The 22,441-nt window shown below is 39.8% G+C and overlaps 1 protein-coding gene across 2 annotated transcripts in view; it reads left to right on the forward strand.

The window, feature by feature from the left end:
* Positions 1 to 315: 315 nt before the first annotated feature.
* Positions 316 to 22,441, forward strand: part of LOC110093491 (conserved oligomeric Golgi complex subunit 7) — a 39,444-nt gene continuing 17,318 nt past the window's right edge. The window contains exons 1-9 of one of the 2 annotated variants that reach the window (XM_020818397.2): positions 316 to 671; positions 9,082 to 9,171; positions 9,295 to 9,414; positions 9,526 to 9,627; positions 9,754 to 10,028; positions 10,166 to 10,311; positions 11,868 to 12,066; positions 12,251 to 12,908; positions 13,792 to 14,124. In XM_020818397.2, the coding sequence (XP_020674056.1) occupies positions 384 to 671; positions 9,082 to 9,171; positions 9,295 to 9,414; positions 9,526 to 9,627; positions 9,754 to 10,028; positions 10,166 to 10,311; positions 11,868 to 12,066; positions 12,251 to 12,908; positions 13,792 to 14,124 (2,211 nt within the window). In that variant the 5' untranslated portion in view covers positions 316 to 383. Of the gene's footprint in view, positions 672 to 9,081; positions 9,172 to 9,294; positions 9,415 to 9,525; positions 9,628 to 9,753; positions 10,029 to 10,165; positions 10,312 to 11,867; positions 12,067 to 12,250; positions 12,909 to 13,791; positions 14,125 to 22,441 lie in introns of those variants that run through there. The other variant, XM_028694632.1, reaches the window with a different exon arrangement.

A 22,441-nucleotide genomic window follows, 5' to 3' on the forward strand; every position in this document is an offset into this window, starting at 1 on the left:
ATGCTTAGTGTAAAATTTTGCTCGAACTCTAATGAAAATTTGCAACTGTAGCATATTTAGAATGCACCAAACTGTTTGATGAATTTTATAGAATGCATCAAATAATTTGGTGTATTCTGAAAATGCCAAATAATTTGGTGTTGAATGCACCAAACTGTTTAGTGCATTCTGAGAATGACAAATTTTTTGATGCATTTTATTAAATTTACCAAATTATTTGACTAATTTACTTCTTTTTAAATTATTTTTATATGATGATACTCTAACTAATTTAAAGATTAATAATGCCCTCTCTTAAAATTTCATCTAATTTTCATGCCAATTTATGATAGTGAACTCCAAATCTCGAATCCAGGAGAGCAAATCACAATTGCAAATCTGCAATGGTGGTGCTGGATTTGGGAGAATTCTCGGACGAGGGCTTCGACCCCAAGCGTTGGATTAATGCTGCGCTTGATTCACGGCACCCTCAGGATCCCATCGATCGCTTCCTCTCGGATGTGGAAGAAAGCCTCCGTTCGTCTTCGGAGAAGATCGTCGACGCCCTCGAGCGCGAAGGAGGTGATGCTCTGCGCCGCGTCCCCTATGCTTGCCGCGAGGCTGTCCACATTCGCGACGATGCTCAGGCCCTCCGATCCGTCGTCTCCTCCATCCTTCTTAAACTTAAGAAGGTTTTGCCCTTTCTACTTTTCCCTCATCGATCGTGGTTGGTGACGCATGATCTGGTTGATTTTGTAGTGAAATTGGTGGAAGGTTGAATTAAAGTCCAACTGAGTTCATTTTTATAATGGATGTTGTTTTCTTTATGTTTTTTTTTTTTTTTGCAATGACCATTTAGGGACATTGATTTCAAACTCCATAAGCCTCCTTAAACTCTATTAAATGTCATGACTTCACCATTTTTCACACACAAAAAAGAGTTAAATGGGAGTCATCATTTTCTAATGAATTTTTTTTTTTTTTTTTACAGTCAAAGGAGCCCTTAGAAGATAGTTGTATGGCATAATATGGAAACTGTTCTCATGTTGTCACTGAGCTTGCCCAAATTATTAGGTTTCTCTATTTATCAAGTTCTCCACCAATCAGTTGCTGTCACTCTTTTTTTTTCATTTTCAGTAGAACGGTTACGGGATTCCAATAAGCTTTGATTTGTATGTGTTGTTTTTTAAGTTGAATGGGTCTGCGAGAATTAGGACCCTTTTGTTGGAAAATTAGGTCAGAGAAGTTTTTTTAATTCACCATTATATTTAAATTCTCAATGTAGATCTCATTATTTCTTCTGAAGGTTTATTGGATACCCACCATATCTTCTGTTTTTAACAATATGAAATTTCTTTGCTTTAAAAATTTTATTGCATGATTAAATGTGCCTTGCTTCCTTGTTTCTTTCTTTAAGTTTGATTATTTATTTTAAAATTATGTCCATAGATATTCATGCTCACTTGTTGAGTTGGCTGATTATTGTTCTCGATATGTTTGCAACCCTGTTCTTGCAAAACTCCATAGTTATGACATACAATTCTTGTATTGGTAGCTGAGTTGGTTTTTAATGTCATCTGTATAGAAAATTAAACCTTCAGCATAGTAATTATAAGAAAGTGAAACAGAGAGTAAAATGCATAGAAGTAGAACTTTTAGTTTGCATTCATTTTTTTGTTACACTAAATACGACTACAATCACTATATTTATAATCAAAACATGTGTAATCATAAGCAGCTACATAATTTGTTATCAACAAAAGGTAGAGATTAACTTGTCAATTATTAATGGACGGTGAGATGAATTATGCAAATGCGGTAGTGGTTCTGTGCCAGCAGAAAAATGAGAGTTTTGATTTCCAATTTTTGTATCAACCTTAATGAATGGTTGTTGCATAACATTTTTACCTCCCCTCAACTTGGTAGTCCAAGCCTAGATGCACAACTTGTTTATGACACGGTGAAACCAAATGGTAGAGAGTGTTTTTTGTTACAATCTCTAATAAAATGATATCAATTACAATGTGTTTCATTTAAGCATGAAAAATTGGATTGTTAGTTAATGCCATAACTGAAATGTTGTCACAATAAATAAGTGTTGCAGAAGTTTGAAGAATGCCAATCTCTTTAACAATCTACGAAACCATATAGTATCCATGTCTTTAGTGGCAAGTGCATGATTCTCTATCTCATTGGATGAATGAGCAAGAGTGGTCTGCTTCTGGACAAACCAAGAGATAAGTGTGTTTCCTAACCAAGCGCAAAATCCCATAGTGGACGGTTGATCTTGAGGATCTCCAGCCCAATCAAAGTTAAAATAAATCTTAAGCTTTAGTTACCCTTTATATATAGGTAGACCATAGTGAATGGTTCTCTTGATGTATCTCATATGCTTGAGCTATTGATAATGGCTAATTAGTTGGGCATGTATACATTGACACAACTAATTAACAGTAAGGGATAAATTTGTCTAGTCATAGTAAGATATTGCTAGAATCCCACTATGTGTTGATAATGTATATAATTATCAAATTTCTACTATTTGAAATCAGGTTGGAGCCGTTTGACAACAATGGGATTTTGCAGTTGCTCGTAGTCAACCATCTTAGGACGTTGAAGGATCTCCTCGGCATATGTCGATTGAGTGATAATAAGGCCTTAAGTTGTAGGAAGTGCTTGCATACCAAGGGAGTGAAATGTTTCCAAGGTTGCACATGTTAAAGCAAGCCTCTAATTTCTTAATCAAAATGTTAATGGCAGTTGCATAATTTCTAGCGATTAATATCATTAAAATCAATAGTGATGGAAACATCTTCATAAATTAACAAAGAAGGATTAGCTGTACTGAAAGAGAATCCTAATTATTGTAGGTAAGAAGTGAATGGTACAAACCACTATGTATTTGTTTTTGGTTATAGATAACCTTTTTATGAATACACATATATCAGGGTATTGATGATCATGAACACCTGTGGTTGCTCTATGTATGCAGTCTTATTTAGTATTAGAGGCATCTAACTTCTTGACAGTCTAATTGTGGTTTAAGGTAGTAGTAAGCAAAACTCATATAGTAGGCATCTTTGTCATTGGACTAGATATTTCAGTAAATTCTGTGTAGTTTTTGTTTGTAGCCTAAGCGACCAATCAAGTTTTATGTCTAGCAAATATACCATCCAAATTGATGTTCATTTTAAAGATCCATTTGTTTCAAGCAATGTTTTGATCAGTGAGGGAGGGACAAGTAATTAGGTATATCGTGCTTGCAAGTCTTGAAATTCTAAAGACAACTTTCTACCATTTGCTATCTTTCTTTTAGGTTGTTACTAAGTAAGAGCTAGAAAAAAATGGTTGAGTAAGATTAGTGAAATCCACGCGGGTTACCAGGTTGACTCGACAAAACTTGCCAACTCACTCTTTTTCAAATTTCGCTCGTCCCCATGCCTCGTGCGCCGCAACGGTCATGCTGCATAGTTAGGCGAGGCGGTCAGGCCGAGGCGGTGCCTCATGCGGGCGTGCTGACTGTCGCGTGCCATGTGGGTGGCTGTACGCGTGACATCGTGAGAGGTGAAGGCGACCAGCCCGAGGCGGGCTAGGGCTAGGTTTGAGGAGCGGCACCGATTGCGGATTGGGCTCACTGGCTAAGCGTCCCAACTCCCGTGTGCTAACAGGCTAGTCTAGTCGAGACCTGTTGCACGGAAGGCTAGCGGACCCAAACCCGGGTCAACTTCAGGTTGATTTCGGGTTTCCAGGTCAACCTGAACCCAACCCGATTTTAGAAAAGGGTCACATTTTTGAACCCGAATCTGAACTATATGAAAAACGAGTTGGCCCAAACATGGAATTTTTTGGGTCGGGTCTCGGATTGGGTTAAATATTGACACTCCTACCAAACAAAATTGCAAGCATGGTCATCCTCTTCTTGCATTTGTGGCAGGAGAATATTATGTGGAGTTTTAGTTTCTTCTACTATGTATTTGCTGTCAAAGCTTTCAAAGATGGCAGCACCCAATTCTCCTTAGTTTGCATGAGAGTGGGTGACTTGGTGAACAAGGTCAGGGATTTAAAGGCGAAGTTTGTTTTCATGAAGTCCTTGGTGGGATGGGCCATGCCAACTCACCCAATGCTCTTCGCAAGGGACAAGGTGGTGGTGTCTAAGCTGAACAAGTAGGAAGCTCTTTCATTTGATCTTAAGGAGAGGTCATTGCTAGTTGGTGATCACATGAATGAGTAGCATTTTTGCATTCAACTGGAGGAAGATAACTTCATTATCAATCTCTGACATCTCCATTATTAACCAAGCAAAGACATCAAGGTTGTTTTTCAGTGCTTTGATGAGTTCATTTTCATGCGCATGATTGAATGTTGAATTTATCTGTAGGGTTCTCTCTGATTCACCCTCTGCCGCTTGGACTTCCTCCATAGCTACTATAGTCTCCGACCCTGATCCTCTTTCCACGTCTAGTTGCAGTAGCTCATCAGGGGAAGTTTCCACCTTCCCTATAACCTTAAAGTAGTAGGTTAGCATCTCCGTTATTGGGTGAGGTCGCTTTTCACTATGATTTCCTAGCCTTTTGCTAGGAACTTGGAGTGTTATGTGGTATGTTGATACAACCAACCTAAAGGTATTTAGAGGGGGAGGGGGGTCACCTAAAGATTGCATTGTATGTGGCTGGAGTGTCTAGGATAATGAAGCCATCCATTGCAATGCACTCATACTCACCCTCTCCCTAGATGACTGGTAGAGTTATCATACCTTTAGTTTTTTTGTGTCTTGCTGGCGAAATTGTAAAGAGGACCTATGTTTGGGGTGAGTTGGGAAGCATGCAAGTACATTTTATCAAAAACATGTTTAAAAATAATATAAACAAAAGTTGTGTCGATGAGGATGTTGCCAATCTAGTAGTTTATGACTAATTTCATGACTAACACGGCATCATTGAAAGGGTTTCTACTAGCTAGACTTTGTGCCTCACAGAAGGTGATAAGGGCGGCATCAATAACAGGTACTCGTGAGGTGGTGGTCAAGCTGACTTATCTTGAGTGAGGCCTCTCAAAATTTGCCTCCCTTCAAGTTTCGACTTTGTCTCCTCCAAGAATGGAGAGTACTACCCAAGCGATGTGGATGGCATGGGTGGAAACGTGCTTGGACTCTTGATCTTCTATGGGTGTCTTCCCAAGCCACCTACTTGGAATGGAGAGGATGAACTCCTTTAGTTTCCTTGCCTTCATGTGGTCTTTTACTAGTCTTTAGAGGTGCTTGCATTACTTTGTGTCGTGTCTGCGGTTATTATGGAAGGTACTATATTTTAAGGTATCCCTTGTATGGCCACTTGCCTTCGTGGGCATCTGGTGCTTGAAGAGCTCCTTATTTTGGATGGCATCCATGAACTCGATTATGGATATGAGTAAAGGAGTGATGGTTGGGTATTAGTAACCAAGGTGTATGACTTTCTGCCTGTATGGGCGAGTGGGTCGTGGCATACCTCCACTCACGGAGTGGGCAGTCCAGTGATTCTAAGAGCTCTCATTAGTTGCGGTGCTCTTTGCTAGCCAAAATCGCATTGGTATTGTGGCATGTGTGGCCTTTTATCTATTTTTTTATCTCTTGGGCAATTTCAGTCGTGCCATGCCTAAAGGTTGTGATTTGGGGCGAGTAGTGTAAGATGCCTCAACCACATTGTTGTACCCCCCTTCTGCATTGATGTGGTTATTGGCAAGTTACAACGGCTCGACCAACATTCGTAGTTGTTGAAGTTCAAGGGTATTCCTAAATTGCCATTCTTGCCGGCCTTGCATTAGTGTAGCCTATTTGATTACTAGCTCTAGAACATTAACCTCCAGTATCTCCTTTTGGAACCCAATGATGAAGCTTTTGTAATGACTTGGTTGGCTCTTGCCTAACCTTCAATAGATTATGGGTGCTCTTAAATAGCCTTTGAGCACTCACAAACTATTTAATGAACATTCTCTTGAACTCCTAGAATGAAGTAATCATGCTCAATGATAAGTAAGAAAATCACCATAGGGTGAACTCCTTTAAGGTGATGAAGAACAATCAGTACTTCAAGACATTGGTTGAAAGTGCTTATGGGACACAAAGAGAGGGTGAATTGGTCTTTTAAATAATATTTTGTTTAAGATCAAAATGAGATATGGGAAGCATTTACAAGGATAAAATATAAAAAAATAAAATCAAATAATTTTTTTAAATATCTTAAACTTTTAGAAAATAAATATATATTTTTTAATTTCAAAACAAAACTTTAATCAGAGATTTATCACCCAAAAAATATTTCACAAAGATTACACAAAAGCAAATCAAAGTGTAGAAAAATAAATTGCAAGAAAGTAAATAATATGCGAACCAGATTTATATTGGTTTGGTTGAAATCGACCTATGCTTACTCCCCAATAGTCTTCTTTGGGTACTGCACTAAGTGATGCTCATTTAGGTCATCCACAGATCATCTACTGAGTTGTACAATCGTACAATATGATTAGTTATATCGAATCACAGATCATCCATCAAGCTCTTTGTTGATCGTACTATACGATGGTGATCATATAGTACGATCATTAATGGAGATTTGATTCTGATTAAATTAATTAATTCTTGGGATTTAATTAGGCTATTTTAATTGATGTTTATATAGTATGATTAGTTCAAATTTCAAAATTGTCTAATTTTTGTAACAAAAATTCGTTGGAGGGTTTTAGCAAAATAGCTGATTATCTTGTACGATTTAGTTGTCATACAGTAAGATTAGTTATATATTAATTTTTATTAATTTGATTTAATTAAAATTTTGAATTAATTTCTATTAAATAGATCGTACATTGTGATTAACAAAAAATAATTAACTATTAATTTTTACCCACCTTATGAGTGCATGCTAGGTTACTTTGCCAACATACACCTATCGCATAAAATGACTCAAGAAAATAAAAAATACATATTTTATCAAACACAAACTCACTTAGACCCCGATGCTTATGTTGTACTTGAAATAGTTAGTGATGCAAGAAAATTTGCAATATACAATGAAGGAATAAGTAAATGATCATTCAATAATGTTTGTAATCATCAAAACACAAGGTTGGACTTCCGGATTGCAACATTGGTGGCTTACATTAGCGACATCACCGACTTAAAATAGACCACACGGTCAATGTGGTTTGATCTTCCTTGTTATGAGTTTAGGTTAGGCATTTTGAACTTGATTAGTGATCTTGCTTCTGTGACTCTCTAGAGAACATGTTAATCAACTCTGACTCCCTCCTCACTTGGGCAGAGAGTTATATTCCTCATCACTGGTGTGATTGTGGTTTGTTGGGCATTGATATCTGTGTTGGGTCTCCTTCGACTAGCTGTCAAGTTGGACGATCCTTCTGGGTGCTCTCCCTTGTGTGATCTCTCACCCTAGTGCATTTTGGATAATCTTAGTGATCCTTTTTTCTCTCTCTTTAAGTCATGGTGGGTAGTGTAGCTTTGGTTATATTTGCTCATGGACGACACTTGGTTTTGTCGCTCTTCGCATTCAAAGGAAATTGCTATATCTTCGATTCAAAGAGGTGAAATAAATATAGATGAAATGTTGATTCAAAAGGTTGTGCTAATCTTCTAGTCACTAGAATCAATCCACGTTAATTACACCTTAGAGAATGTGAGATCCAAATTTATTTGTGGATTACACCTTACCGTAGTAGCATGCAAGATCTAGAAAAAATGGGCGAGTAAGATTAGTGAGTATGGAGAGTTAAATCAAAGTTATTTGATATTAAGAAATATCTCAATAACATAGAAAAGGTCTCTCAAAAAGAGCTCCCAATTATGCCTCTTTATCCTGTATTGCTACATCTGCAAGAGGATTGCATGAAATGCTACATCTACAATAATAAAAAATAAAATAGTACATGATGTGACCGTTATAGACTGACACAAAATGTGGACTAGCTAGGAGAGGTACATATGAATTCATGTCTTTAACATGCACACTATCTCTCAAGCAAGTGCCTAAGGCAAGCTTTCTGGGCGAGTGTATTTGATGAGTCTTCGAAATTTGGCTTGTGAGACAACGCTATGGGGGCTAGTCCCGTGGAACGAGTGTCGAGTTCCCAAAAGCGAAATTGCAAGTTCCCTAGATAAGGTTAGCTACATGCTAGGGATGAGCCTAGCTAGTGAAGTTCATGGTCATATGCTTTAGAGGTGTGCACTTTTCATGGCTTTATCTGGGATGCCAACATCAAGCGAATGACCTTGATCGCGGATAGTTGTTGCGGGTGAACAAGTTCAGTTAAGGTGTACTGGTTTGGGTGAGTCCTTTGGGGTAGTTTGTTGAGAAGATTGCATCATTGATTTATTATCTCAGAACAATTTTTCAAGTTGCAATCTCTATAGGGCAGAGTGGTTGCTTTACTATTGGCTGGTACTAGCTACTTCTTTGTGGCACAATCCTTTCGAACGAGTGCCACCTTGATCACGTAACCCTCTCGATCGAGCTCTTTGATGGAAACCTATTAGCTAATTGCTAATTACTTACATGGGCACATATACATATACAATTATAACAACAATAACATCAAGCCTTTATCTCACTATTTTGGGTACCTATTTATATATAAGTATACAACTATCATATAAAAATACAAACCACCAATATTGAAGTAATGGGAATGTAAAATAGAAAGAGTGAAATACATTGAAGCAGAACTTTAAGTTTGCATTCATTTTTCCCACACCAAATTGGCTACAGTCACTATATTTATACTCAAAGCATAATGTGTAATCGTTAGTAGCTACAAAGCTTGTTATCATCCAAAGGTAGAGGTTAATAGGGCGGTTATCAATGGATGGTGAGATGAATTCTGCAAATGAGGTGTGGGTCCCAAGCTAGTAGAATAAGAAGCAGCTCTGCATATGGATTTCCAGTTTCTGTCAGTAGAATAAAGGGCAGCTCTGCAAATGGATTTCCAGTTGCTGTATCAGCCTTGATCTGATATTTGCTGCATACTGTTTTTAATATGTAACTGGGAAACATTATAATAAAAATTTATGTTTTTTTTTTTTTAGTTTAATGAAAGTCAGATGACTTTGTTTGGCAGGCAGAAGGTACATCAGCTGAGTCTGTGGCTGCTCTTGCAAAAATAGATACGGTAAAGCAACGTATGGAAGCAACTTATGAAATATTGCAGGTAATTTCTTCAATCTAGCGGCATATTTCATTAACTGTTTAGGTGATAGTTTTTATCTCTTTAGCCGTGTCTTTTAGCTTTCCAATCTGATTAATCAGCATTCCTGAAATCCTGAAAAAAAAGGACGCTGCAGGCTTGACACAGTTGAGTGCAAGTGTTGAAGATGTCTTTGCCAGTGGAGATCTTCCACGGGCTGCAGATACTTTGGCTAACATGAGACATTGTTTGTCTGCTGTTGGCGAGGTATATCTCTTTATCTCTCCTTCTACATCTTTGAATTAATTATTTATAGTTTATGCAATGAACCACACAATTTTGGACGAGTTTATTTACCTGAAAGATTTTTGTCCCTAGGTTGCGGAGTTTGCCAATGTGAGAAAGCAGTTGGAAGTCTTGGAAGACCGGTTGGAGGAAATGGTTCAGCCTCGCTTATCAGACGCTTTTGCACATCGTAAGGTTAACATCTTTTAATCCTAACTTGACTTGTGTTTGTGTTTCTGTTATAAATTTGGATTTCTAATAATTTGATAGAAAATAATTTTGGGACTTTAAGCATTTAACGTTTTAAAAAGGATTGACTAGGTTGAAGCTGTACAAGATTTAAGACAAATCCTTGTTCGAATTGGAAGATACAAGTCATTAGAGGTACATTACACTAAAATGCATGTAAAGCCATTAAAAAAGCTCTGGGAAGACTTTGAATCTAAGCAGCGAATTAACAAGCTTGAGATCGATAAGCACGGTGAAAGTCGCCCAAACATTGTAGATGCTACAAATGCATCCTCTCTTTCTTTCAGCAGCTGGCTTCCTAGTTTCTATGATGAGCTTTTGCTTTACCTTGAACATGAATGGAAGTGGTATGTTAATACTTTTCACCAATATTTTCTCATTATTTCTAGTGATTTGACATAGGAAGAAGTTTTTCATGACTTAACTTGTGTGCATGTAATAGTTTAAGAACTGAGCTCAACGCTGACCAGCATGATGCTTGTAGGTGCATGAATGCTTTACCTGAGGATTACATCTCTTTGGTGCCGAAGTTACTGGATGAGACCATGTCTGAGTTGTATTCAAGTTTTGTTCAACGTATCAACCTCGCAACTGGGGATGTCGTTCCTGAAACCAAAACATTGATTAAAGGTTTGATTTCATGAAGCTTATTCAGTTAAATTCTTAAATTCGTTGGCATATAACCTAATTTATGCTTCACTTATTTTCAAGCAGGTGGGTACAGGTGCTTAAAAAATTAGAATGATTTATCTAAAAAATTAGAATGTGTCCTCCTGAGCTTTCAAGCCTTATGCAGCTTTTTTGTTTATATTTCTCAATGAGGTGAATGAATGTGATGTGAATACATTCTCTATAGCAAATTATATTTTGTATTATATATGCATCTTGAACTTCCCTTTCCTAGACTTTAAAGTATTGGATCTTGAGACTTAAAATGCATGATGATTGCTGTAATTTTTAATTTATGTGCAGACTATTAGGATTATTTTCCCTATAATTTTTGTTTTGTTAGGTTTAAGTACTAGTATAGGTTGTGTTGATTGTAAGGTTTTTAATTACGTAGGGGTTCAGTGCATTTTGGGAGTTTGATTGAGCTTTTGTAAATAACCTTACTTGGAGGAAAAGGTTACATATTTTTTCTATGTGATTTGTTCGTCTTCTTCTTGTTGGTATTAGAAAAACGCTTTTACCCATATAAACTTGCTCAATATACTGCTTCATTTAACAGCAAAAAAGTTAGTGTGCCTCATTGTGTTTCATTTTTTATTGAATGATACATGTATTGTTGTCCTTTTTCCCTTGGATAAAGTTATCTCGGAGGTAATGGCTTTGCTTAATCCTAGGTTAGCTGAATTAATTTGCATTCTTGCGATTAAGTTCACTGAGATTACATGCAAGGCTTTAAACCTGTTTGGTAATATCAGTAGAGTAGTGTAGGTTTAGACCTTTGTCAAACTAGCTTAAATTCACAACCAAACAGGCTTTTAAAGTTCAAGGAATGCATTTCCTCTTTCATTATGGATGAATGCAATCTGTGACTTTATCTGCTATAATGTTTCCTGCACCTCTCTTCATTCTGAGAATCTCCAGGTTGGATTCATTCAAAAGTACAGCAAGCTTTTTAATTTTTTCTTTTAAGATTAAGCAATAAAGAAAAGGAAATGCCTTATTCCACTTAGCCATCAAAGTTCTATTCTAGGAAAATAATGTTATTAATGGTATAACTGAGAAAAACTGTTATGATTGCCTTGTGTTTTGACTGTTTTTGTTTGACTAACATAGATGTAATTATCTATCGACAAGAGGAAATTCGGCCTGATTTTGTTATGCGTATGCTTAAAAAATTATTTTACCCTCTCAGATTACATAAAAAAGCTTTAAATTGGCTTTATAAGCAAGGAAAATGACAGGAAATTGACAAATTAGGCCTCAATATGAAAGGAAAGGAATTTCAGGCAATTTATAGATTGATTCTGAATTAGTAACATTTTTTTTTAGAATTTTCAAACTTCTTATCATTTTTGCTGTTGTTCTTGATATGGAAGTAGAACGGAGCAGTTATAAATTTTAATCTGCCATCACTTGATAGTATTTTCTTTCTGCTAGTCATCAGCTCATCTGCTATCTAAGATGCATTCCACATTAATACAGTGATTATATCATGTTCCTTCATTTGCTAATTTCAGGTGTAATGGATATCCTATCTGGAGACATACCAAATGGCACTAAAATTCATAATAAGCATCTTGAAGCGCTAATTGAACTTCATAACATGACTGGTGCTTTTGCAAGGAACATCCAGCACTTGTTTGCAGAATCTGACGTTCAGGTTCTCCTACGCACATTGAAGTCTGTTTATTCTTCATACGAAGTATACAAACAAAGGTTCACACTTAAACCTTATTATGCCTGTCTGTGGCTTGATATAGGTAGACCTGTAGCTAAGCTTATTGTTGCTGTTTCTCAACAGATTCTGTTGTTTTATTAGTGCTACCCACCCTACTTTTTTTAACTAGACTAGATCCAGTCATGTAATTTTCTGAATAAAACAGTTTTTTCCTTCACCTAGATATGGGCAAATGGAGCGTGCTATTCTATCCTCAGCAATTTCAGAAATAAATATTCGAGGAGCTGTTGCCCGTGGTGTTGGTGCTCAAGGCATTGAACTTAGTGAAACTGTTCGAAGGATGGAAGAATCAATCCCTCAAGTAATTGTACTTCTTGAAGCAGCTGTAGAGAGATGCATAAGCTTTACAGGTGGTTCTGAGATGGATGAGCTTCTTGGTAACCTTGATGAGTTGATGTTGCAATATCTCTCAAACCTGCAAGAAACCTTAAAATCCTTGAGATCAGTTTGTGGAGTGGACAATGCTATACAAAGTGATAATTCAAAGAAGGATGCTGGTATTGACAGAAAGATCATGAATGTCGTATCTGAAGAAGAGGAGTGGTCCATAGTCCAGGGTGCACTGCAGATCCTTACTGTTGCTGATTGCTTAACTAGCAGAGCATCTGTTTTTGAAGCTTCTTTACGAGCCACACTCGCGAGGATTGGCACAAGCTTATCCATTTCTGTTTTTGGTTCGAACATTGACCAGTCTTATTTAGTAAGCGGCAATGCAAATGTGGAATTGCCTCTTGCAGGTAGAGCAGCACTGGATGTTGCATCTTTGAGGCTTATCAACATGCCGGAGAAGGCTAGAAAGCTTTTTAATCTCCTAGAACAGGTAATATTGGACATATATTTAAGAATTTCATGCAAGTCCTTCCAGGCCCTGCCATCATTTCTGGGACATCTAACTATATGTTTTGTTTAGTATATTCTTGTTACAGTTTTTATGGTACATAGATATTTCCAAACAAGAAACATGAAATTTATTACGTTTTTTGTTATTTTTTGTAGTATTTTGATTTTTTAGGATTTTAGGCAAGCTCGTTGTTAGATAATGCAATATTACTAGCGCTGATTTGATATGGGCTACTCCTAGGAGCAATCTTTTTTTAGTTAACTACGTCATGTGACCACCAAAAATTCTTGGACAAATAATGTCGGTCTCTTTGTTGCTACTTGTTTTTTTCCAGGAATTGCTAAAATTTTGTATTAATCTGTACTTTTATATTTAATATATATTTCAATGTAGACATTACTTCTTATTCATGATATTAAATTGGGATAGCTACGTTAAGTTAGCCTTGCTTTAGTTAGTAATATATTAGGTCCATGCAATCTATTTTTCATACGAAAAGTCTGATAAACAATGGGATTGAATGCCATGCTGTGCTGATTTAGGCAGAGTTCATCTTGTCTTTAGGACTTATGATCGATTTTATTTTTTCCTTTTCTAGGCGTTCATTTGACTAATTTTGCAGATTACTCTGGCCTTAGAAAGCTTTATTTATTTTCTGTAGTTGCTTAGCTGACATTTCCCCTTGTAAAAATTAGACGACCTAAGAAGAGCGTGAAGGAAATATCTATCTTCTCATAGCAAGCATTTGGCTCCTGCGACCTTTTTACTTTCTATCCATTGTGAAACATTCTCTTTATGTTCTTAATTTATTGATCTTAAGCTTTCTGATTTTTTGAATAGTTTCTTCTTTTAATCCATGCAGTCAAAAGATCCACGCTTCCATGCACTTCCGCTCACAGCACAAAGAGTGGCAGCATTTGCAGACACAGTGAATGAACTTGTTTATGATGTTCTAATATCAAAAGTTAGGCAGCGATTAAATGATGTATCTAGGCTGCCAATATGGTCATCTGTAGAAGAGCCAAGTCTTCATCCGCTCCCAAGCTTTAATGCCTATCCTCAGGCCTATGTAACGAGTATTGGGGAATATCTCCTTACTTTGCCCCAGCAGTTGGAACCCCTTGCTGAGGGCATCGCCAACAATGAAGCTAGCAATGAAGAGGCCCAATTTTTTGCTACTGAGTGGATGTTCAAGGTTAGTACTCATTATCAATTTCTAGTTTTCTATAAACCATCATTATTTTGAAATTGCTTTTATGTTCCTAATTATTGTTCTGAAAACAGAAGACTTGGTTGATGATAAAAATCATATGGGAAGTTAAAGCTCCTTGTTATGGTTTATTAGTGGGACATTCTTTCCAGGTTTATTAAGTTTAACATCAGTGATAAGAATATAAGATCTTGAACGTTAGTCTAGGACACAAAAAGAAATCCTCGATCATTGAGACTGGCATTCAGATTGTTTAAAAACTTGTTTTGCTATGTGAAAAATGTAACAATATTAATTGAAAAACCTAGCAGTGATGAAAAATCTGAAGGGTATTTTTTTTGTTGGTGTGATGGAGGAATATATCAGATTTGAAAACGCCAGTTTGGTTCTTTTGACTTTGCTTTGATAACATAATAATAAACCGCTGCACTTTGATTTGCATTTTGTTTTTACCGAGAAAAGTGCTTGGGTGGTTTTGGTATTGAGAAGCTGAGGGGCTTGGAAGACGTGCACTTTATTGGAGAAAAAACAGAACAAATATGATGCGTTGCTACTAGAAAATAAAATATTTATTTAACAATCTAATGTCGATCAGTTTTACGATTTGCAGGGGAAAAAAAGGCAAAATAAAATCAGTACTGATGCGAGTGCCAAACACTAGTTTTTTATGATACCTCAAAGTTGGTCAAGGTTAATTGGAATGTTAATATGAAGCCTAGTCTCACTTCTCTTATTAAAGAAGCAACGAAGTTACTTTTCCATTCTGCATAGGCATGATTTTTTCACGCCAAGAAACTAAACACTCCATCGCCTACAGCACGTTACCCTGTTTGGGGGCATCCATATGAGCTTGGCCGCATCCATTTGATGAAAGCCTCCTTGAGGCACAGCTTGGTCAGATTTTATCACCGTTCAATGTTGGAATATATGTAAGGCGTCGGTTCTCCAAAACCATGGTTCTTTCCGCCCTTACACTTTCTGCATTCGACTCTTCTAAGTTCCAACAGTCTAGCTTTCTTTGAATTTTGACTCTAAAGGTTATTCTGTAAAGCTACCCAGATCAACATTGTGAGTGAAATTGCTTGTAAATCGGCATTTACTGATTCACTTCCTGTATTTTTAAAGTCAGATTATCCACCAAAAGTTGGTTCCTCTTGATAAGCCCTCACATGATAAGCTAAGTAAGCAGCCTTCACAGCTTTTCTTACCTCAAAGCCACTTTCCCTGCAGTATCACAAATACCTCTTGTAGCACTCTCTCTGGCCATTGATCACTAACAGCTCATGGCATCTCAACCGTGCAATTTCTGAAGCATCTGTTACTGGATAGAAATTGTTCTGTTTTTCTTTTATATACACTTTCAATACACCACATGTAATAGCTGAAAATATATACAATACTCTACGGTTTTCTCTGTTTTCTTTCTCTCTATAGTTGTTGCATTGTATCCAGAACATCTTCCCGACAGGAGCGAGCATCCCGATCCGACAGGAAGGAAAGACGGTCGAAGGCGTCCCGATCCGACCGGAAGAGAAGCTTCTTGCGAACCAAGGAAGCGAGCGGCTCCCTGCGTGTGTGCGTACCCTAACCGAGCGGCGCCCTGTAAGCGAAAGGAGCGACCGTGAAGCCGAACGGGATTTCTCTTCTACGGTTTTCTCTGTTTTCTTTCTCTCTATAGTTGTTGCATTGTATCCAGAACATCTTCCCGACAGGAGCGAGCATCCCGATCCGACAAGAAGGAAAGACGGTTGAAGGCGTCCCGATCCAACCTGAAGAGAAGCCTCTTGCGAACCAAGGAAGCCGAGCGGCTCCCTGCGTGTGTGCGTACCCTAACCGAGCGGCGCCCTGTAAGCGAAAGGAGTGACCGTGAAGCCGAACGGGACTTCTCTAGAGCTCGACCCCGTGCCTAGTCCCGATCTGAGCTTTTTAAAGAGCTCGGATGGTTTGGTTTAATAAACCAGAGAAAAGAAAAAAAAAAAAAAAAGAGAAGAGAAAAAAAAAAAAAAGAGAAAAGAGAGAAAAAAAAACCTTTATTTTTAAACCTTTATTGCCGAAAAAAAAAGAGAAAAGAGAGAAAAAAAAACCTTTATCTTTCAACCTTTATTGTCGAACAAAGAAAATTCTATGAAGCATTAATTGCTTTTCAATGTCAGAAATTAACTCCTCTCAAAGCGTTGATCAAACTGAGGAGTCAATGGTGCACCAAGGACGAGGTGACCTTCAACGCATGCAACCATCCTATCGTCTAAATGGGAAGAACTACCTGAAGTGGTCTCAATTTGTGAAGACCTACTTGAAGGGGAAAGGTAAAATACATCACCTCCTTGGAGGAGGATCAAAAGAAGGAGATTCAAAATTTGGGGCATGGGATGAAGCAGACTCCCTGATTATGTCATGGTTGTGGAATTCCATGACTCCAGAAATTAGTGATACATTTATGTTTCTTTCGACTGCAAAAGACATATGGGATGCTGCCAGACAAACCTTCTTCAAAGCTCATGATGCGGCTCAAATCTTTGAAGTTAAAGTCAAAGTTGGAAGCACGAAGCAGGGGAATAAGACCGTGACGGAGTATGCCACCATTCTACAAAATCTGTGGTAGGAACTTGATCACTATAGGTGCATAGAAACCAGATGTCCGGAAGATGCTGCGATCCTAAAGAACTTTATTGAAAAAGATAGAGTTTATGATTTTCTTGCAGGACTAAATGCAGAATTTGACCAAGTTAGAGTTCAGATCCTCGGCAAAGAGGAGACGACATCACTCAACGAAACCATTTCTGTCATCCGTGTAGAAGAAAGTCGACGAGTGATGTTAGAACCAAATGTCGTTGAAAGCTTAGCAATGGTGATGAACAAAGAATCATCATGGAAGGAGAAAGGTAAAGATTCTTTAAAATTTAAAGATAAAGACTCACTTTGGTGCAGCTATTGTAAAAGGTCAAGACATACAAAAAAAACATGCTGGAAGATACATGGAAAACCCCCCAGCAAGGAGTGAAACCAAAAGGATGAAACAAGGAGCATATCACATGCCAACAACACTACAAGTAAGCCTGAAGCACAGTTCATCATTGGAGAATTCAATAAAGAAGATATTGATAAATTGAAACGTCTCCTGGTATTTCTTGAGAAATCAAATGCTTCTTTTTCACTTGCACTATTAGGTAAGACTCCAATTTCTATTAGTTTAAGTACTTCCAGAAATCATTTGAATGAATAATGGATCATTGATTTAGGAGCCACATATCATATGACCCACTCACCCACACACCTCATAAACTATACTCCTTGCCCAAACAATAAAAAAATTATCACTACTGATGGTTCTCTTGCCACCGTAGCTGGCCAATGAGACATCATATTATCCCCATCCCTCACCCTAAAAAATGTGCTCCACGTACCACAATTATCCACAAACTGATATCAATACAAAAACTTACCAATGACCATAATTGTCAAGCCTTGTTTAACCCTACTTATTGCTTATTTCAGGACCAGAGATCGGGGAAGAAGATTGGACTTGCTAAGGAGAGAGGAGGATTTTACTACCGGGAAGAACCAAACCAATCTAAAAAAAGTTGCTCTTTGTTATCCCTAATCGATAGGAATTCCACTATTTGGCTTCATCATTATAGACTAGGACACTGATATGCCGCCGGCCCAGCCGGCTGGATCGGTCCGGTCCAGGTCTATTCCGGCGGAATCAAGGGAGAAAAAGAGGGGGGGGCGTCAGCTCTTGTGGGCCCAAGCATTGATTGTATTAACCATTAGGAGGGAAATTTTGAATTAAAGGGGTATTTAGGGTATTTTAATTAGTCGTTTTGCTTTAATTAGGGGATTTGGGGGGAGATGGGATCATCTTGAATTTGAATGAGAAATTTGAGATCTGTTGGTGTGCTTGGGCTCTAGGGTTTGCTAGAGACTTGTGGAGAGTGGTTCTTCCTCTCGAATCGAAGAACATTGTATCTTTCTTTGTTTTCTTGCATCTACTAGTGAAAACCTTATTTCTTTTCCTAAATTCTCTTTGTTTGGACGTGTTTCCTGCTGCGTGATCGCTGTTAAACTGCTGGGACAGCAGTTTTCCTCACTGTTTTGGACTAATTTTGACTAGGTTTACTTGCGAACTCAAGTATTTCCTATCAAATTGGTATCAGAGCGTCGATTTGGGACCCTTGGCTGCTGGATCTCTGAAATTCCAGCGGTAGATCATCTCTATTGGAAGAGGAATTCTCAAGGACAGAGAAGGCACTATGGCCGGAAGAAAGGTTGAGGTCTTGGAAGGAGAGCTAGGGCAATTAAAGACGGATTTCGAAGACAAGATCTCAGAATTTCAAAATCAATTCTCATCAATCCATGAGAAGATGGACGGAAGATTTGCCGCATTAGAAGAATTAATGAAGAAAATGATGGAAGAAAAACAAAAACCGGCGTCATCCGAGACCGTGGGCGGCCATGGAAGGGGAGGAAATCCTAACCCGTTTGGGGGTAAGGAAAATCCGGAAGTGGAAGTTCTAGAGGGAGATGACGGGATGCCTCCACTAGAACCACTTTTGAGGGAGGAGTTGAGTAGGGGATATGACAAACGGGAGGCTGATTTTATCGGCAGACGGGAAGATTTCCATCGCCGATGTGCTGAATTCGAAAGAATCCAGCGTCGAGGTGCTGATTTTGAAGGGGGAGGGAGGAATTTCAGCGCCGAGGTGCTGAATTCGAAAGCTTCGAGGGGCTGAATTTGAAGGAAGAATGGAGGAATTTCATCGTCGAGGTGCTGAATTTGAAGAAATTCAGCGTCGAGGTGATGATTTCGAAGGAAGAAGGGGGGAATATGACAAGGGGTTCGAGTATAATCGTCGGAGGGACGATCGGGACACCTGGGGAGCTCTTCCCCTTCGAGGGATGGGAGGTTACGGAGGGTACCAGCGTCATCCGAGACCGTGGGCGGCCATGGAAGGGGAGGAAATCCTAACCCGTTTGGGGGTAAGGAAAATCCGGAAGTGGAAGTTCTAGAGGGAGATGACGGGATGCCTCCGCTAGAACCACTTTTGAGGAGTTGAGTAGGGGATATGACAAATGGGAGGCTGATTTTATCGGCAGACGGGAAGATTTCCATCGCCGATGTGCTGAATTTGAAAGAATCCAGCGTCGAGGTGCTGATTTTGAAGGGGGGAGGGAGGAATTTCATCGCCGAGGTGCTGAATTCGAAAGAATTTAGCGTCGAGGGGCTGAATTTGAAGGAAGAAAGGAGGAATTTCATCATCGAGGTGCTGAATTTGAAGAAATTCAGCGTTGAGGTGATGATTTCGAAGGAAGAATGGGGAATATGACGAGGGGTTCGAGTATAATCGTCGGAGGGACGATCGGGACACTTGGGGAGCTCTTCCACTTCGAGGGATGGGAGGTTATGGAGGGTACCGGAGGAATGGAGGAGACCCAAGGGTGAGAAAATTAAAGATGCCCATCTTCGAGGGCGAGGACGCACATGGCTGGATCTACAAGGTGGAGCGGTACTTTGCAGTCAATGGGTTGACAGAGGAGGAAAAACTTACAGCTGCAGGATTGTGTTTGGAAGGCAAGGCTTTAGTGTGGTACCAGTGGCGGGACATGAGGAGGCCCATTCGAAGCTGGAGGGAGTTCAAGGACTGTCTGCTAGAGCGTTTCCGAACCAGTAGGGGAGGAGAATTCTACGAGCAGTTCTTCGCCCTGACACAGGAGGGGACTGTAGCCGATTATCGCGACAGGTTTGAGTACCTCGCGAGCAGGTTGGATCGACTTTCTGAGACAGTGCTAGAGGGGAACTTCATGAAGGGACTCAAACCGGAGATCAGGGCAGCCATCAGGGATATGAGGCCACGCGACTTGGCCCAATTGGTGGAGGATCAGAGGCACCTGGAGAGGGGGGCTCGAAGCAGCAGCACCAGGGGATCCTATAGGATTACGACTACCTTCCTAACCCCAAAAGGAACTGCACAGGGAGTACCACGTGAGGCAACTAATGAGAGGATAGGAGGAGGGGGGCCTGGAGGAAACTTCAAGAAGCTGACAGAGAAGGAAATACAGGAGAAGCGAGCCAAGGGGGTTGTGCTTCAGGTGCGACGAGAAGTACATGCCAGGGCATAGGTGTAAGGACCGAACTCTTTAGGTTCTCACCGTCTATGATGACGAGGAAACTGAGGGAGGTGTGAGCGGGATAGTGGAGGAGGAGGAAGAGAAGCTGCACTTGGATGTGGCAGAAGTCTCTCTGAACTCCGTAGTGGGATTCACTCCGAGTCACACTATGAAAGTGAAAGGGGAGATAGCTGACCAGGAGGTGGTGGTACTGATAGATAGTGGGGCAACCCACAACTTCATTTCCACCCAGATTGTTGAGCTGCTGGGGATGGAGTTAGTGGATACTGGAGGGTACGGGGTGATGATGGGCACGTGCAAGGTGGAGATGGGTAGAGGAGTTTATAGAGGAGTGGTGCTGAAAATTCAGGGGATCCAGGAGAAGGACTTCCTTCCCTTGGAATTGGGGAGCACTGACGTCATATTGGGGATGAAGTGGCTGCAGACTTTGGGGGAGACCAAAATCAATTGGGGGACCCTAAGGATGAAGGCAGTGTTCCATCGTCAGTGCAGCCTCTCGTACATCATTTCAACGAGGTATTTCAAACACCCCAGGGTTTACCTCCTCAAAGAGAGCTGGAACACACCATCACCTTGAAAAAAGGAGAAACTCCGATCAGCGTCCGGCCCTACCGTTACCCACAGATCCAGAAAGATGAGATTGAGAAGCTGATCCGGGAAATGCTGGAGGCGGGGTTCATCAGGCCCAGTGTTTGCCCATTTTCTAGTCCAGTACTCCTGGTCAAGAAGAAGGATGGGAATTGGAGATTCTGTGTGGATTATAAGGCTCTGAATAAGGGCGTTGTACCAAACAAGTTCCCAATTCCAGTGATTGACGAATTGTTGGACGAGCTACATGGGTCAGTGGTGTTTTCCAAGCTAGATTTAAAATCGTGATACCACCAGATCAGGATGAGAGAGGTTGATGTCCCAAAGACAACCTTCAGGACACATGAGAGACATTATGAATTTATGGTAATGCCCTTTGGATTGACTAACGCTCCTGCAACTTTTCATTACTTGATGAATAGGGTATTCAAGCAACACCTCAGGAAGTTTGTCCTGGTATTTTTTGATGAAATCATGGTGTACAGCAACACTATGGAGGAGCACTTGGAACATTTGAGAGTGGTATTGGAAGTGCTTCAGGAACACCAATTGAAGGCCAACCTGAAGAAGTGCAGTTTTGCTCAGGCAAGCGTGGAATACTTGGGACACGTGGTATCTCAGGAGGGAGTGGCAGCGGATCAAACTAAAATAGAGGCAATGCAGAAATGGCCGTTACCTAGGAACCTCAGGGAATTGAGGGGATTTCTAAGACTGACCGGATACTACAGGAAGTTTGTGAAGGGATATAGTACCATTGCCTGGCCTTTGACTGAGCAGCTGAAGAAGGACAATTTTTGCTGGGGAGAGGCAGCCACGCAGGCGTTCGAGAGGTTAAAGGAAGCTATGACGACTGTTCTTGTTCAAGCCCTTCCAGATTTTGGTCAAATATTTATAGTAGAGACAGATGCATCAGGATATGGGCTAGGGGAAGTGTTGATGCAGAATCACAGGCCAGTAGCATACTTCAGTCAAGTGCTTTCAGCCAGAGCTAGATTGAAGTCAGTCTATGAAAGAGAATTGATGGCCATTGTCTTGGCTATACAAAAGTGGCGGCCGTATCTCTTGGGAAGACACTTTATCGTAAGGACTGATCAGAAGAGCTTGAAGTATTTGTTAGAGCAAAGGATGGTGACTGAAGAGCATAAGAGGTGGTTATCCAAACTTTTGGGCTATGATTTTGAGATTCAATACAAGCCTGGTTTGGAGAATAAGGCAGCTGATGCTTTATCCATATGTGTTGGGGAGTTTCTGGAGTTGGTTGTGTTTGCGCCATTGATGGTAGATTGGGGGGCCATCAAAAAAGAAAGTATGCTGAACGAGGAACTGAGGAAGATCAGAGAGGACTTGGAGAAAGACAAGAATAGTCATCCTGGTTATTACATTGAAGGGGGGAGACTATTGTATCAGGGGAGGTTCGTGATGCCACGAACTTCCATACACATTCCCCACCTATTACAGGAATTTCATGGCAGCGCAGTTGGAGGTCACTCAGGAGTCCAAAAGACATACAGGAGGCTGGCCGCGGAACTCTATTGGAAAGGAATGCATAAAGATGTGGAGGAGATGGTGGCAGGGTGTGAGGTCT

Source organism: Dendrobium catenatum, unplaced genomic scaffold (genome assembly GCF_001605985.2).
Source record: "Dendrobium catenatum unplaced genomic scaffold, ASM160598v2 fragScaff_scaffold_525, whole genome shotgun sequence".
NCBI classification, from domain to species: domain Eukaryota; kingdom Viridiplantae; phylum Streptophyta; class Magnoliopsida; order Asparagales; family Orchidaceae; genus Dendrobium; species Dendrobium catenatum.